The sequence below is a fragment of the Urtica dioica genome, chromosome 2 (genome assembly GCF_054948205.1).
Source record: "Urtica dioica subsp. dioica isolate 48M chromosome 2, U.dioica_male_clone48M_v1_H2, whole genome shotgun sequence".
Lineage (NCBI taxonomy): Eukaryota > Viridiplantae > Streptophyta > Magnoliopsida > Rosales > Urticaceae > Urtica > Urtica dioica.
This window is the reverse complement of record NC_142757.1, coordinates 55,508,823-55,525,047: the sequence shown is the minus strand read 5'-3', so window position 1 is coordinate 55,525,047 and position 16,225 is coordinate 55,508,823. Positions and strand designations below refer to the sequence as shown.

The 16,225-nt window shown below is 44.1% G+C and overlaps 1 protein-coding gene and 1 pseudogene across 1 annotated transcript; both read left to right on the top strand.

Annotated features, from left to right (window-relative positions):
* The first annotated feature begins 3,163 nt into the window (after positions 1 to 3,163).
* Positions 3,164 to 4,200, top strand: LOC149405886 (UPF0481 protein At3g47200-like; annotated as a pseudogene).
* Positions 4,201 to 5,203: 1,003 nt separating this feature from the next.
* On the top strand, positions 5,204 to 13,824 carry LOC149405885 (uncharacterized). Its single transcript, XM_089607890.1, has 6 exons — positions 5,204 to 5,374; positions 5,473 to 5,654; positions 8,400 to 9,331; positions 9,638 to 11,733; positions 11,830 to 12,720; positions 12,838 to 13,824. Exons 1-6 carry the CDS (start codon positions 5,204 to 5,206, stop codon positions 13,822 to 13,824), a joined length of 5,259 nt encoding a protein of 1,752 aa, XP_089464016.1.
* Positions 13,825 to 16,225: the final 2,401 nt, after the last annotated feature.

Below are 16,225 nucleotides of genomic sequence, written 5' to 3'. Positions count from 1 at the left end.
GAAGTGAATGTGGTAGAGGCCATGCTTCGTCATCATAGACGGCGGCGTGATCGAACAAGGCTACAACGAGATGCCGAAGAATCACAACGAATTGAACGCCAACCCCGGCGAACGACTACGAAAATTGGAAGTTAGTACGTGTATGCTATGTTAAATAATCCCAACAGAGAGCCCTTGTTTGAGATGTGTCACATGTACAAGGAGCCATTCATAGCAATCGTTGGACTGATTCGGCATTTGCTCCCGCCCGGTCACATATCACCAGAAGAGTCTTTCATGATGTTCATGAAAGTTCTCGCACATTCGGACCGGAATAGAGCCATTCAAGACCGATTTAATCACTCTGGTGAGACCGTTAGCAGACATTTTGGATATGTCCTTGATGCAATAACTCAGTTGGCACCCGACGTCATAAAGCATCCCGGTTATACAACAACACCCCCGGAGATTGCCAACAACCCAAAATATTGGCCATGGTATAAAGTAAGTTTAATGAATTTATTTTATCTCTAACGTAAGTTATATTAATTATCAAACTAAGTTTTGTTCTCTTTGAAAGGATTGCATCGGCGCTATTGACGGTACTCATATTGGTGTCATCGTCCCCGCTGCGCAACAACCCAATTATCGAGGACGGAAAGGAACATGTACGACGAATGTTATGGCCGCTTGTACATTTGACATGCGATTTACGTACGTCCATGCCGAATGGGAAGGTTCAGCGTCAGATTCACGAATATTACGTGAGGTATTACTGTCTGACAATACAAATTTTTTAATACCACAAGGAGGACAGTACTACGTAGTGGATAGTGGATATCCTAATGAGCCAGGTTTTTTGGCACCGTATCGCACCGTACGTTATCACCTATCCGAGTTCAGACAAAATAGGCAAATGCGTAGACGAGAAGAACTTTTTAATTACAGGCACTCGTCGTTACGCAACGTGATAGAGAGATGTTTTGGCATCGTAAAAGCTCGGTTCCCGATTTTAAACCATATGTCACGTTATCCGTTAGAAAAACAAGTTCGTATAATTATGGCATGCTTTGTATTGCATAATTTAATAAAAATGTACACAAACGAAGACCCTTTGTTTACAACATGGAATCAAGATGTTCCTCCGGAGGATATTGAAGGCCAAAGTTCTGAAGGAGTCGGAGGTCAAGGTGCGTCAGAAGTTGGTGGACCGTCGTACACAAGCGCAACTACACAAGCTCGACGTGCACATTTCGAGTTTAGAGATTTTATTGCTCAAGCTATGTGGGATGATTATGCAGAATGATTTCATATTTATGATAAGAAAAAAAAAATTGTATTCAATCTAAACAATAATGTCATATTTATATTTTGTGTAGTTAAATTTATGTTTAAAAAATTTTTTGAGTTAAGAAATTGTTTCCATGTACCAAACAGTTTTCACTTTTCATTTTTTCAAAAAAAAAGTGAAAAGTGTACCAAACAGTTTTTTCAGTTTTTTCAATTTCTCAAAAACAAAAATGAAAACTGTACCAAACAGCTTTTTGAAAACAACTACAAAACAGTTTTTCAGTACAACTACAAAAATTAAAAAACAGAAAACAAAAAACAGTTTGAGTTAACTACCAAACACAACCTAATAAATCTCTAAAATAAAAAGACCAAATACTCGAGCACAATGAGCTGTGTTTTATTAATGCTTCTACTTTTTTTTATAATATTGGCATCTCCATCAAAGCTCATCAAAATCAGACTCATGTATTTCCTCTATATATAAGTTTTCACTTGCAAACCTTGTACAAGTATAAGAAAGACAAAGCAAGTTGTTCAATAAATCTACGTCTATACACGTTGTACATTTTCTTCCTCTTGTTTAAATCATGACCAAAGAAAAAAAAAAGACAATGAGATTGAATCAGCTCACGCGTTCAAAAGAAAGGAAACAGACTTGCTACGTTACTTGGAGAAACAAGAAATGATAATGAGAAACCAAGCCGAATCATCAAGAGTATGCGCAAAGATATATTATTTTTATTCATTTGTTTGTTTATTTATTTATTGTCATCTCCATCAAAGTTCATCAAAATCATACTCCCGTATTTCATCTGTAGAAGTAAGTCTTCACTTGCAAACTTGGACACGTACGTAAATATACATGTTTTACATTTTGTTCCTCTTGTTTAGATCACATTAACTACCAAAGAAGAAGATGAAAATGAGATCAAATCAACCGACGATGAAACAGAAACAGATCTCGAGCTCAAAGGAATGGGAATAGATCACTGGAAGATGAAAAGGCATTCTTCAGTCAATTCAGCAAGTGTATGTCCAAAAGATATATTATTATTATTTATTTATTTATTTGTTTATATTGTCTCATCTCCGTCAAAATAAATATACTAATCATACGGATAAAAGCTCAAAACATCAGGAGGGAAAAAATGCTATAAATTTGCAAAATGAGAAATTAAAACATAAAATTTGAATGAAAGTGGCACAGTTTATTTGCATGTTAAAATAAATAAATAAGACAAACATTCGAGCACAATGAGCTGTGTCTCTCTGACTCTACTAGTGTTTCTACTTTTGATTATTATTATTTATTTATTTAGTTTCATCTCCATTAAAGCTCATCAACTCGAGTATGTCATCCAATTAGTTTTCACTTGCAAACTTGAACAATTAAAAAGCTCTTCCTCTTGTTTATTCACATTATACACTTTCTTCCTCTTGTTTAGATCATGATAAAAGAAGAAGATGACAATGAGATTGAAACAGCCCAAAAAGCTCACGTGTTTAGCGGAAAGGAAATCGACTTGCTAAGTTACTGTAATGATTTATAGTGACGTGTTTTTTTACTCCTCGAACTTTTAATTAGTGGTCTAAAATCTAAAAACATAATTATTATCATTTTGCAGTACGATGCCTTCCTCGCAATTCAACACCACTTCACATACCAATAAATTATTATTATACGACATCTTGACTCATTATTGGCTAGGTTAGCATCTTTAATGGTCATTTGCTTAACAATTTGAGGGACTTGCTAGTAAATAGCAAAAGTTCTAAACTACTTGCTTAATCATTGTTTTACGTATTAGTTATTGATTTAACTTAGCAAAGTAGCTCTATAGAGCAAATTGCTTAATAGTAAGCAATTATCATGTCACATAATTATCATGTCATGAAAAATCTTCTCATCCTCATCAAAGGCGACTTGGAGGCTATCAAGAAATGCTACGAAGAGACCGTAGTCGAGCCATTCTCCAACGATGAACTAGTGAGTCTATTGTGTCTTGACGCCTGCTTTGTTATGCAGTTCATCGACAGCACGGCCAATGCGACGCTAAACGAGTTTGGGATCAACAGAGGGCTCCAAAATTCTATCCAGCAAGACTTGTTCCTCTTCGAGAATCAACTACCGTGGCGGCTCCTGGAGATTCTCATAAACTTCGGCAAATTTATGCATCTGAAGGATCATATCTGCGAGTTCATGGCCTACAACCTGATATTGCCGGTGGGTCAGAAAGACTGGCTTTCCTTTGTCGAAAAGAAGAAACCTGCCCACCTGCTTGACCTTCTCCGAGAGGAGCTTTTGTATCCCCTCACCGTCGGCCATGGAAAAATGTCGTCCTACCAACCGCCGAAAATTCTGGAACGTCCGAGATCCTTCCGGAACGTGCAGGACCTGAAAACCGCGGGCATCAAGATCAAACCAAGCAGCAGTTCGAGATTATGTGATGTTTCGTACGGAGGTTCTTCAAGGCAACGCTGAGGGTGCCGGCATTGATTGTGGACCACTCAACGATGTCGAAGCTGCTGAATTTGGTGGCGTACGAGATGTGCCCCGACAATAACGCATGCGGTTACGGGGTGAGCACGTACCTTAGCCTCATGGACTCGCTGGTGGATACGGAGCAGGACGTGAGTGACCTGAGGGAGACCCAGGTGCTGCGCAACCGCCTCGGCAGCGACGAGGAAGTGGCCAGGCTCTTCAACAACATTGGCTCAAACCTGGTCACCAACGATGCGTACATCGATGTGCAAGAACAGATACAGAAGCACTACGAGAACAAGTGCGTGCGCTCGTGGGCTCAGTTTAATCAAGAATACTTAAGCAGCCTGTGGAAAGCATTGGCTCTGATCGGAGGGATGCTCGTGCTTCTTTTCGGCGGGGTCTCTGCTTATTACGCTATCTATCCATCTCAAAATGGAAAATAATCAAATCATCTAAATCTTTGGATGAGAGTTTTTATTTTAGAAAAAAAAACTTGTGTGGTTTTATTGATGTAAGCTAGGAAAAAAATTGTGTTTTTAATTTTAATGAAAAAAAAGCAGAGTGTGGTTTGAAGTACCGCGTGATGTAATCGATTTCCAAGGGATTATATTCTCATATAATTATCGGGTTTGGTTTGATTTGAAAGGGCAATGTAATCAATATACAAATAAAAATATCATTTTGTGCTCTTTTCGTTATTTGGTGAACAAAATTGGGCTGTACGTGGGGTTTTTTTTTTTTTTTTTTTTTTTTTGTAGGGCTTCGAGTACATCAGAACGTTGGTTAATATGTAGGTTATAAAGTCAGTCATGCAGTGATACATCATATACTGAATTGTGTAGTGGCGAAGAGAGTTTCGAATGCATAAAACTGTTAATTAATTTTTAATTTTATTTATTTATGAAGAAAAACACGTTTAAAAAAAGCGATTTCCCTACATCCAGGAAAAAAGGTGGTCTTTCACGTGATTTTTTTTTAATGGTCTCTCTCTTGTAATCCTAAATGACATAGATACTTTACTATAACTTGGTGTTTGATTTTAGAGATTTTATGTTAAAAGTACCGTTGGTTTGAACTTCGAAGTACTGTGATGTAATCGATTCCCATAGAATCATATATTCTACTATAACTTGGTGTTTGATTTGATTTGAAAAGGTGAAGTAATGTTTAATAGACAAATAAATATTCTTTTTGTGCTGTTTTCCTTATTTTGGTGAGGAATATTGGGCTGTACGTGGGCGTTTTTTAGGACTTTACGCCATAATATTGGTCTTGTATGTAATGTACACATTAATATGTAGTTTATTAGTTGAAGCTCTTCTTGTGGCGCCTAGCAGCTAACGCGCTGCCAACGGCAGTGGTTATCAACCGTATCTTCCCTCAGAGGTCGTTGACTTGCCCGATTTGCCACGAAGGTATAGAATCCTCGGTCCATTTCTTTTTTCTATGACGATTTCCCAGAGGGATTTGGCTTACCCTGGGCATGAGTTTTGTGGGGCACATCCGCGAAGGCTCTCAACGCCGTCAATCTCTCAGCTCTTAAGCAAGGCTCGCCGTCTCAGCGGAGAGCTTGGCACCCTCTTCCGTTCACAAGAGGAGTCTGTTGCGCACGAACAGGTTCAACCAGTAGCAGTCTCGGTTCGCCGGGCTGCGTAGAATCCCCCTCCTCCGGACTGGTTCAAGATCAACACTGATGCAGCGTTCACGGAAGGTAGAGTGACGATCAGAGTAGCGGTGCGAGACTCCGCGGGTCGGATTGTGGCTCTCTGGACAGGCTGGAAGCCGAAATGTTGGGTGTTCAGGCAGCAGTTGGAATTGCAGGTCGTCTCACTCTTCCGAAACTCGTCTTCGAAGGCGACCACAAGCCACTAATGGACTCCCTTTCAAAGGGACTAAGGTGTCCACAGTGGAAACTATCTCCAGTTTTTTCTAGCATTTTAATTTCCATGTCTTTTTTTCCTTGTTTTTCCTTTGTTTGGGCTCCTCGTGAGTTGAATGGTCTGGCTCACTCCCTTTGTTCTTGGGCTTCTCGTTCCGGCTGGAATGGGATGGTGTCACTTGAGGACGCTCCTCCCTCTGTGAGGAGTTTTTTTCCCGACCGTTGTGGCTTAATGAAAAGTACTTCTTTAAAAAAAATGAAGTAAATAGCAACATTTACAGTTTGACATTACTAAATAGTCAACGTTTCGTAAATCTTAAATAAATAGTTACTTTCATATATTTACAGAAGTAAATTTTAGGTAAATAATCATTTTCATTTATTAGGTCACGTCATCTTTAATTAAGTCTTAAAAAACACTGACGATATAGCAATTTCAAACGTTTTAATTTACTATTTACCTAGTTTTTTTGTCTATTAAATTCAGTCATGTAGTGATACGTTATAGACTAAATTGTGTTGCGGTGAAGAGAGTTTCAAATGCATAAAACTAAAAAACGTTTAAATTTTAAACTATATTTATATACTTTGCATGTGCATGATTGTCCATATTAGTCTTGAAAGCTTCCGCTAGATTATTTGGCGTCCAGTTTACTGCAAAGAATTCGAGGAGAGCCGAGCTCATGAGACATGCCTTGGGTTGCACGCAAGAGGTTCCCGAGAATAGACCTAACATTGAACAAGTTGTTCAACGGCTCACCAAAGAATAATGCCCTCAAATGATGATTTAAATTTTAAACATTGAAGTGCATGTGATTATTAATTTTGGATTTTTTTTACTGCATAGCTATTTATTGTTTTTAATATAATAAAGGTAAATTGAGAATGATAATTTGAAGTGTAAAAAGCAATATTGAGAGAAGAGAAAAAAAATATCAATGTTTAGTTTAGGCTGCTGACTGATAAGTGAGATTCATTCACACTTATCTATGACTCTTAGATAAGAATCGAAGCTTGTTCTTAATGTTTTTGATATTATTTTGTAGTTTTCATTGCATTTTCAGGTTTGAGAGAGTATGAGAAGGTGGTGGTGCGAAAACGGGCTGAATCGGAGCTAAATCGAGCAAGTTATGGTCATTTGAAGTCAAGTCAACAAAAGTCAACGGAGGTCAACAAGAAGTCAGCTTCTCAAGGATGGCGCGCCGCGCCTATTGAATGGCGCGCCGCGCCCCTGGTGACCAAATTTTCACCCGAGAGCTCGAGCGGCCAACGCGCAAGAGAGGCGCGGCGCGCCTTCAGAAATTCAAGAGTGGAGCGGCGCGCCTGATAAGTGGCGCGCCGCGCCAGGTGCTTTTTCAGAATTCTTGGAGCTCGTCTTTTAAATCATTTCTGGCCCTTGGATCTCATCCAAGGGTCCATTTTTGCTCCGAAAACCTCTCCTAAACCCTCATATACACTTATTCAAAGAGGAAAAGGGGAGGCTTTAGCATAGAACACTTTTAGTTTTTGTTTTGAAACCTTGGGAGAGAAAGTGAGAGAGAGAAAGCTAGGGTTGACACTCATTTTTGTTCTTGAGCTTGGAAGTGAAGAAGAAGAGGGAGAAGTGACAACCTCCATCATCCTCATCATCTCCATTTGTTCATCCTTAACTCTATCTCTTTTATTTATTGTTATTTACTTATTTACTCCACTTAATGTTTTGTTGAACATATTTTAAGCTTTCAAGCATTCTATTGAGTTTTGTTGATTATTTTTATCTATTGAGCATTGAGTATTGCGATTACTTTATTGTTTTATCTTAGTGGAATATTGAAGTAGTGCTTGAGTTAATGAAAGCTTTGTTTGGTTGTTGAGATTAGCATTCAATGTCTTGTTTCTTTATTGTTTTGTTTCTTTTACTTATTTCAATTTTACTTTGTTTATTCTTAATTATGAGTAGCTAAATAGATTTGGGGTGCGATGTAGTTGAGTAGTTGAGTTGGTTGGTCAAACCTTTAGATTAGATTTTGTGCTTCATGGTTGGGTTGAGAGTGAAATATTATGGGTATGGGTTGTGTGTTAACGCTAATTAGAGTAGCTAACTAATTAGTGAACCTTAGACGAGTTTAGAAACCGAGAGGTAATAAACGAGTGAGCTCTACCCGTCCCATCATTAACCTTCCTAGAGCTATAGAAAGACTAGGGGGTAGATGTAGTTGATTGAAATCCCGGGCTAAATGCGGTTTTGTGTTTTAGTAGGACCCAAACCGAGAGGTGTAAGTTCGACACGTAACTAGATTCCTAAAGATTCGAGAGAGATTAGTGAATGTTTTAAGAGGGATTGAGACTAAATTTTACAACTCTAAACCCGAGCTTAGAATCGTACCAAGACCGACCGACTCGATGAAATAACGAAATCGCGCCCCTTCCTTTTAACTTGTGTTTAAATAGTGTTTTCACTTTTGTTTACATTTCATCTTGTTCTCAAAACAATCAAAAACCCCCCATTTTTCATTTTCCATAACTCGAAAAAGAAAGCTAGTGAGTTTGCTTCGGAAATAGTCTAGAGTCCTTGTGGGATCGATATCCGTGCTTTTGCACTTTATTACTTGACGACACGTTCGCTTGCGTCGTGTAGAATTTTTCTTTAGTTAAGAAAATTCCCATCAAGTTTTTGGCGCCGTTGCCGGGGACTTCGGTTCTATTTTCGATTGAATTATCTAGTTTAATTTTTGAGTTTGTTTGTTATTCTTGTGCTTATTGTGTGCCTCTTATGTTTTAAAGGTGTATGCGACGACGTAACCCTCCGCTCATTCCTATCAATCACGAGATCGAACGGACTTGCCGACGGAACCGAGCGGAGGCAAGGCGAGCCGCCATGGAAGGAGGCAATGAAGCACAACATCAAGCTCGTCGAAACGCGGAACATGGAGAAGAACGAAGGACCATACTCGACTATGGTCAACCTACTTTCGACGAGCACCAATCGGCAATACGAATTCCGGAGATGGAAGGGAACCCAAACTTCGAGATTAAAACCTCGATCATCCACATGGTGCAAACCAATCAATTTGCCGGTTCCCCCTCCGAAGATCCGCAAGACCACATCAACAACTTCTTGCGGATTTGCAACACGTTCAATCTCCCTCACTTATCCAAGGAGGCCGTGTGTCTACGACTCTTCCCGTTCTCCATCCGAGACCGCGCACATGGGTGGTTATCCTCTCTTGCTCCGGGTTCGATCACCACATGGGATGACTTATGCTCGAAGTTCATCTCACGATTCTTCACTTTTGAGAAGATGACCCGGAGGAGAAACGAAATCCATAACTTTGGACAATACGACGGAGAGTCCCTTTACGAAGCGTGGGCTCGCTTCAAGGACATGATTCGGAAGTGTCCGGGCCACGGTATTGCGGAGTGGGTGCAACTCCAAATCTTCTATAGCGGGCTTATGGCCTCGACGCAAGACCGAGTCAACACCGCATCGGGGGGCTCACTTCTCGACAACACCACCACCGATGCATTTGCACTACTCGAGAAGATGGCCCAAGTGAACGATCAATGCCCGGTCGAGAGAAGAATTGCCGCGAGAGAGCCGATAACTCCGGAGATGGAGCTCCTCAAATCGTTGACAATTGAGGTAGCCAAACTCGCGAAGACCGTCCACGGAAAAGAAGCGGTGAAGGCGGTGGGAACATCTCACCACAAGTGTGGTTTGTGTGCGGGTCCTCATCCGACGGACGAATGTGGCGAGATAGAGGAATCCAAGTTTGTGGGAAACCACAACAATCGTCCCACGTACCAAAACTCGGGGAATTATTACACGGGAGCGAGGAACAATCATCCAAACTTCTCATGGAGAAATCCTCAAGACCAAGTGGCGATGCAACCGGCTCCACCTCAACACCAACAACCATACCTTCCACCACATCATCAACAACATCAACACCCACCGCCTCAACAACAACATCAACAACACCATGGGAGCTCACAATACCGGAATAATCCTCCTCCTCAAGACAAGAGACCAAATCTTGAAGATTTAATTGCCCAAATGGCAATTGAAAACACCAAGTTCATGACGAACACCACGGCCGCACTCGAACGCCAAGAAGCGGTCCTCAAAAGCAACTCGGCCCAAATAAGAACTCTTGAAGTTCAAATGGGTCACTTCGCTAAAGCCATGAGCGAGAGACCGCAAGGGTCCCTTCCAAGCAATACCGATGTCAACCCCCGATCACAATGTAACGCCATCACTTTGAGAAGTGGTAATGTGGTTGACAACTCGACCGAGAGCCAAGAGAAAAAGAAAGGAAAGGGGCATGTAGACGAGTCTTCACCGACGGATCAAGCTTCACCGACGCGACTTCCGATTGCTCCACCAACCACCAAGGTTCCCGTTCAAGTCCCGTTCCCTCAACGCCTCAAGAAAAACAACATCGACAAGCAATTTGGTAAGTTTCTTGACATCTTCAAGAAACTAGAGATCAATATACCATTTGCCGATGCGATAGAGCAAATGCCGAAATACGCGAAATTCCTAAAGGAGATCATTTCCCACAAGAGACGGATAAGCGAAGAGTGCGATACTATAGCTCTCACCGAGGAGTGTAGTGCGATTATCCAACGGAGGCTACCCACGAAGTTGAAAGATCCGGGGAGCTTCACCGTTCCTTGTGATATTGGAGGCTCGAATCTTGGGAGGGCGTTATGTGACTTGGGAGCTAGCATCAACTTGATGCCGTACTCAATCTTCCTCAAGCTTGGAATCGGAGAAATCAAACCGACTCGCATCACGCTTCAAATGGCGGACCGGTCAATCAAGTATCCTCGTGGAGTGATTGAAGATGTACTCGTCAAGGTTGATAAGTTCATCCTCCCCGCGGATTTTGTTGTGCTCGACATGGAGGAAGATCGGAACATTCCGATCATTTTGGGGAGACCTTTCTTAGCGACCGCCGGTGCGCTCATCGATGTGCAAAAAGGAGAATTGAAGTTGCGGGTCAATGGCGAAGAAGCTCATTTCAACGTCTTCGACTCGGTGAAGTATTCGAGAGCTAGCGATGACGTGTTCCGAGTCGATATGTGCAACGCCATCATCAACGATTATGCTCACCAATCCACCGACTCACTCGAGGTATGTCTTCTAAACTCAATGGATTTTGCTAATGAGTTGTTGAGATGTGAAGCTTTAGGTGAAGCAAATTACATGGATAGCTTTGAGCCAAACCGAAAGAAGTATTTTGAAAGTTTGGGAGAGAGACCACCACGAGTCCTTCCATCCATCGAGAAGCCACCCGAGCTAGAGCTCAAGGAGTTGCCATCGCACCTCCGATATTCCTACCTAGGAGACGAGTCCACACTCCCGGTGATCATTTCCGCTCACTTGAGCAAAATGGAGGAAGAGAAAATCTTGGAGGTGTTGCGGAGACACAAGACCGCTTTAGGATGGACTTTGTCCGACATCAAAGGCATTAGTTCATCCTATTGCACGCACCGAATCCTCATGGAAGACGACCACCGCCCCTCGATCGAGCATCAAAGACGACTCAACCCGGCGATGAAGGAAGTGGTGAGAAAGGAGATTTTGAAGTGGCTCGACGCCGGAGTCATTTACGCCATCTCCGATAGCCCTTGGGTGAGCCCGGTTCAATGTGTGCCGAAGAAAGGAGGCATAACGGTGGTGAAGAACGCCAACAACGAGCTCATTCCGACTCGAACGGTGACCGGTCACCGCATTTGCATGGACTACCGAAAGCTCAACAACGCAACTCGGAAAGACCATTTTCCGTTGCCATTCATTGATCAAATGCTCGACCGTCTCGCCGGCCACAACTACTATTGCTTCCTCGACGGCTATTCCGGGTATAATCAAATCGCCATCGCCCCCGAAGATCAAGAGAAGACCACTTTCACGTGTCCCTACGGCACGTTTGCTTTCCGGAGAATGCCATTTGGGCTATGCAACGCACCGGCGACTTTCCAACGGTGCATGATGGCGATCTTCTCCGACATGGTGGAGCGTACCATCGAGGTATTCATGGACGATTTCTCGGTGTTTGGTTCCGACTTTGACCAATGCCTTGAACATTTGTCCATGGTGCTTTCGAGGTGTGTTGAGACCAACCTTGTGCTAAATTGGGAGAAGTGTCACTTTATGGTGAAAGAAGGCATTGTGTTGGGTCATCGAATCTCGGCGAAAGGATTGGAGGTTGACCGAGCAAAGATAGAGACGATTTCTAAGTTACCTCCTCCAATATCGGTGAAGGGAGTCCGAAGCTTTCTCGGCCATGCGGGTTTCTATAGGCGCTTCATCAAAGATTTTTCAAAGATCACTAAGCCTCTTTGTGGCTTGCTCGAGAAGGACGCGAAGTTTGTTTTCACTTTGGAGTGTTTGGAAGCTTTCAACACTCTAAAGAAGATGTTAAGCACGGCCCCGATCATCACCGCCCCGAATTGGGACTTGCCTTTTGAGTTGATGTGTGACGCGAGTGACTTCGCGGTTGGAGCGGTTCTCGGTCAAAGGAAGGACAAGGTCTTCCACACCATCTACTACGCAAGCCGAACTCTCAACGAAGCTCAACTCAACTACACCACCACCGAAAAAGAGCTCTTAGCCGTGGTGTTTGCCTTCGACAAGTTCCGGCCGTACGTCATCGGAAACAAGGTGGTAGTCTACACCGATCACGCCGCGATACGATATTTAATGACGAAGAAAGATGCCAAGCCTCGGCTTATTCGGTGGGTTCTCTTGCTTCAAGAATTTGATGTGGAGGTCAAGGACAAGAAAGGAACGGAGAATTTGGTAGCCGACCATCTCTCGCGTCTCGAGACCTTTGAGCACGTCCATGATCGTGCCAAGCCCATTGACGACTTATTCCCCGACGAGAAACTCATGGCGGTTCAAGGAGTCGCACTACCATGGTATGCCGACTATGTCAACTATTTAGTCGGCGAGGTGATTCCGGAAGACCTCAAGTCGTACCAAAAGAAGAAGTTTCTCTCGGATGTTCGAAGGTACTATTGGGAAGAGCCGATTCTCTATCGGCAATGTGCGGATCAAATCATTCGTCGGTGTGTTCCGGAAGATGAGATGGACTCGGTGATGAGGCATTGCCACAAGTTGGAATGTGGAGGGCACTTCGGCCCGACACGCACCGCGGCTAAGATTCTCCAAAGCGGTTTTTATTGGCCGTCGATCTTCAAGGATTGCCGAGAGTTCATCATGGCGTGCGATCGATGTCAACGGACGGGAAACATCTCCAACCGAAACGAGATGCCATTGACAAATGTTCAAGAGATCGAGCCGTTTGATGTGTGGGGGATCGACTTCATGGGCCCATTTCCATCGTCCTACAACAACAAGTATATCCTCCTCGCGGTGGATTATGTAACGAAGTGGGTCGAAGCTAAAGCGACACCGATGAGTGACGGGAAAGCGGTCCTAAACTTCCTCAAGAAGAACATCTTCTCTCGATTCGGTACCCCTCGAGCCATCATAAGCGACGGTGGGTCTCACTTTTGCAACCGCCAATTTGAAGCGCTTCTCACCAAGTATAGCGTTACCCATCGGAAAGCGTTGGCTTATCATCCTCAAGCCAATGGCCAAGCGGAAGTGTCGAATCGAGAAATCAAGCAAATCCTCGAAAAGACGGTGGGTAGTTCGTTGAAAGATTGGTCTAACAAGCTCGACGACGCTCTTTGGGCTTACCGAACCGCATTCAAAACGCCCTTAGGTATGTCTCCGTATCGACTTGTTTACGGAAAAGCTTGTCACTTACCGGTTGAGCTTGAGCACAAGGCCTTGTGGGCGATGAAAAAGCTAAACTTTGACTACCAAGCGGCGGGGCAACAACGACTCCTTCATCTCAACGCCCTCGACGAGCTAAGAACCGACGCGTATGAGAACGCAAAGATCTACAAAGAAAAGACCAAGGCGTGGCATGACAAACATATCGTGCGCAAGGAGTTCGTAGTGGGTCAACGAGTTCTTCTCTTCAACTCTAGGTTGAAACTCTTTCCCGGGAAGCTGAAATCTCGATGGTCCGGACCGTTCGAAGTCACTCAAGTGTTCCCGTACGGCTCGGTGGAACTCAAGGCCGCAAATGGATCGGTATTCAAAGTGAATGGACAACGTGTGAAGCCTTACTACGGTGGAGTATTCGAGAGTGAGCGGGTAGTCACTCTCCTCGATCCCGAACGATGAACATCAAAACGATACCCCGTCGAGCTCTAGACGTTAAATTAAGCGCTTATGGGAGGCAACCCACAAATTTCTTTCATTGAATTTTCATTTGATTTTCTTCAATTTTATTTTCTTTAAATATTCTGTGTGAATTTTTCTTTCTTAGTTTTTATTTTGTTCTTTTTTGTATTTCAAAAAAAAAAAAAAAAAAAAAAAAAAAAAAAAAAAAAAACGAGCTACAGGGCGCGGCGCGCTAGACAAGTGGCGCGCCGCGCGATTGTGTAAAAAAAGTTCCCGAGAGCCAGCGCGTTGAGGCGCGCTGGAAGGCGCGACGCGCCTTCACGTTTTTGAACTTTGGAGCGGCGCGCCTGATAAGTGGCGCGGCGCGCCTAGGCGTGTTTTAAACCCGAGATTGGCTCAAAACACCCATTTTCAAACTTCCACAAACTCTCTCCATTCCTCTCCGAACCCTAACATTTTTAGCTCGAAATTTCAACTTCAAAACACCAAATTGTCTCATAAATCTTGCATTAAACATCATTATTCCCGCTCCTTCTTGTGTGTTCATCGTCGATTTCAACTCTTTTGTGCATTTTCACTCCGAATTCCCTTTTTCACGGTGAGTTGATTTTCGAAATTTCTTAATGATTTTGGACGAATTGATGATGGATATGATGTTTAGGATGTGTTTAGGTTGTTTGTAGATGAGTTTGGGTGCTCGAAAATTGCATTTTGTGTGGGTTTCATGCTCGAAAAGTTTGCACGCCAAGTGTTCGTAAAAATGGCCGAGAGAGAAATTTTGTGATTTTTGTGTATTTTAGGCCGATTTTGAACTTGTTGTTGACTTCATATAAGGTGGTAGTGTGGTGCGTAAGTGTTGATTTGACAATTGTGAACATAGGGTCGATTTTTAATTTTTCCATATTGTGACCCGTTTTCCCGGACGCCGCGTCCCGGCGTCGGGAGTCTAATGCCATGTCGAGTTGTGATTTTCAGGAATGGCACCAAAGCGAGCGAGGGCGGCGTCAGCCCGTGGAACTCCGTTGTCGAGGCTCATCGTAGGAGCCGACGCTAAATGGGCAAAAATCGTAGAAAAGAACTTCATCCCGGAGAGGAAATTCATACCGAGCCCCGACAACGGCAACCTCATGGCTCAAATCGAAGAGCGCGGGTGGACAAAATTAGCGACCATCGAGACCCGCGCTATCATGGACCTCGTTCGTGAATTTTACGCGAACCTTGGGGCCACCGAAGAAACAAGCCCTTCGGTAACGGTTCGGGGGGTTTTCGTGAGCATAACGTCGAGGGCAATCAACGAGCATCTCGGCCTCCCTAATATACCCGACGACGACTACCACAACTTAGCCCTCAACCCTCCATTCAACGATATTTTGACCACGTTGTGCGGCCCCGGAGCGTCGTGGAAGCGCAATCAAGCGGGAGAACCGCTCGAGCTCAAGACAACGCACATGAGCAAGTACGCAAAGACTTGGGCTCATTTCATAAGCTCGAACATCATGCCGAGCACGCACGCCCACGGCCTCCCGATCTCCAAAGTGGTGCTCTTGTATTGCATCGTCACCGGGCGTAGTGTCAACGTCGGGAAAATAATTCGAGCAAAGATGTTCGATGCGGCAAAGTGTTCTACAACCGGCGGTCTCGGTTTTGGCGGGCTTATCACGGAGATGTGTGAGACGGCCAATGTGAAGACGTATGACGACGAAGAGAGGGCGCCGAAAGGGAAGAAGATCGACTCCGCCTTCATCAACGGTCTTCCTCAAATGGCCGGGCTAGCGGAGGCGAATGGAAGAGGCTTCCTCAACATGGCTCCCGACCTCGAGGAACCCGCCCGCTACCGACACGCGGCTCCAGAAGCGCCTATGCCCGAGCCCGACATCAATGAGCCACAATACGCTCAAGTGCTCGCAATGATGGGGAACCTCGGTGTCGCCTCTCAAGAGCGGTACCAAGTCGAGGACCGAAGGTGGGATGACTTCATGCGTCAAGAAGCCGAGCGGCGCCAACAAGACGATCAAAGATGGGAGTACACCTCTCAATTCATGCGCGAGGAGACGGAACGACGCCGTGTAGAAGACCAACGGTGGGAGCAATCGGAGGCTCGACTTGGGCAACTCGAGCGGAGCATCGATCAACTCGGTGCGGCGCACAACTCGCTCGCCACCTTTGTCGAGAATCAACACTCGTGGTTCTCGACCACGGCGGAGTTCGGCTACAATGCTTACAACCAATGGGCTCCCGGAGGCGCCTCGGCAAGCTACCGCGACACTAGTGGATCCGGCGCATCGTCAAGTCTCCCCGACGGTTTCTTCGACCCATTCCCGCCATGTTACCGATACCAAAGCTACTACGACGCACCACCGCCACCGCCGGACAATGATGGCGACACCGCCATGTGATCTCT

What these genes read in the sequence shown, in the direction of transcription:
- LOC149405885 (XM_089607890.1), top strand. Translation starts at nt 5,204, where the DNA reads ATGACGATTTCCCAGAGGGATTTGGCTTACCCTGGGCATGAGTTTTGT. An exon ending in AGTCTGTTGCGCACGAACAG is followed by an intron (nt 5,375 to 5,472) that starts GTTCAACCAGTA and finishes CACGGAAGGTAG; the next exon opens with AGTGACGATCAGAGTAGCGG. An exon ending in TCCCTTTCAAAGGGACTAAG is followed by an intron (nt 5,655 to 8,399) that starts GTGTCCACAGTG and finishes TATGTTTTAAAG; the next exon opens with GTGTATGCGACGACGTAACC.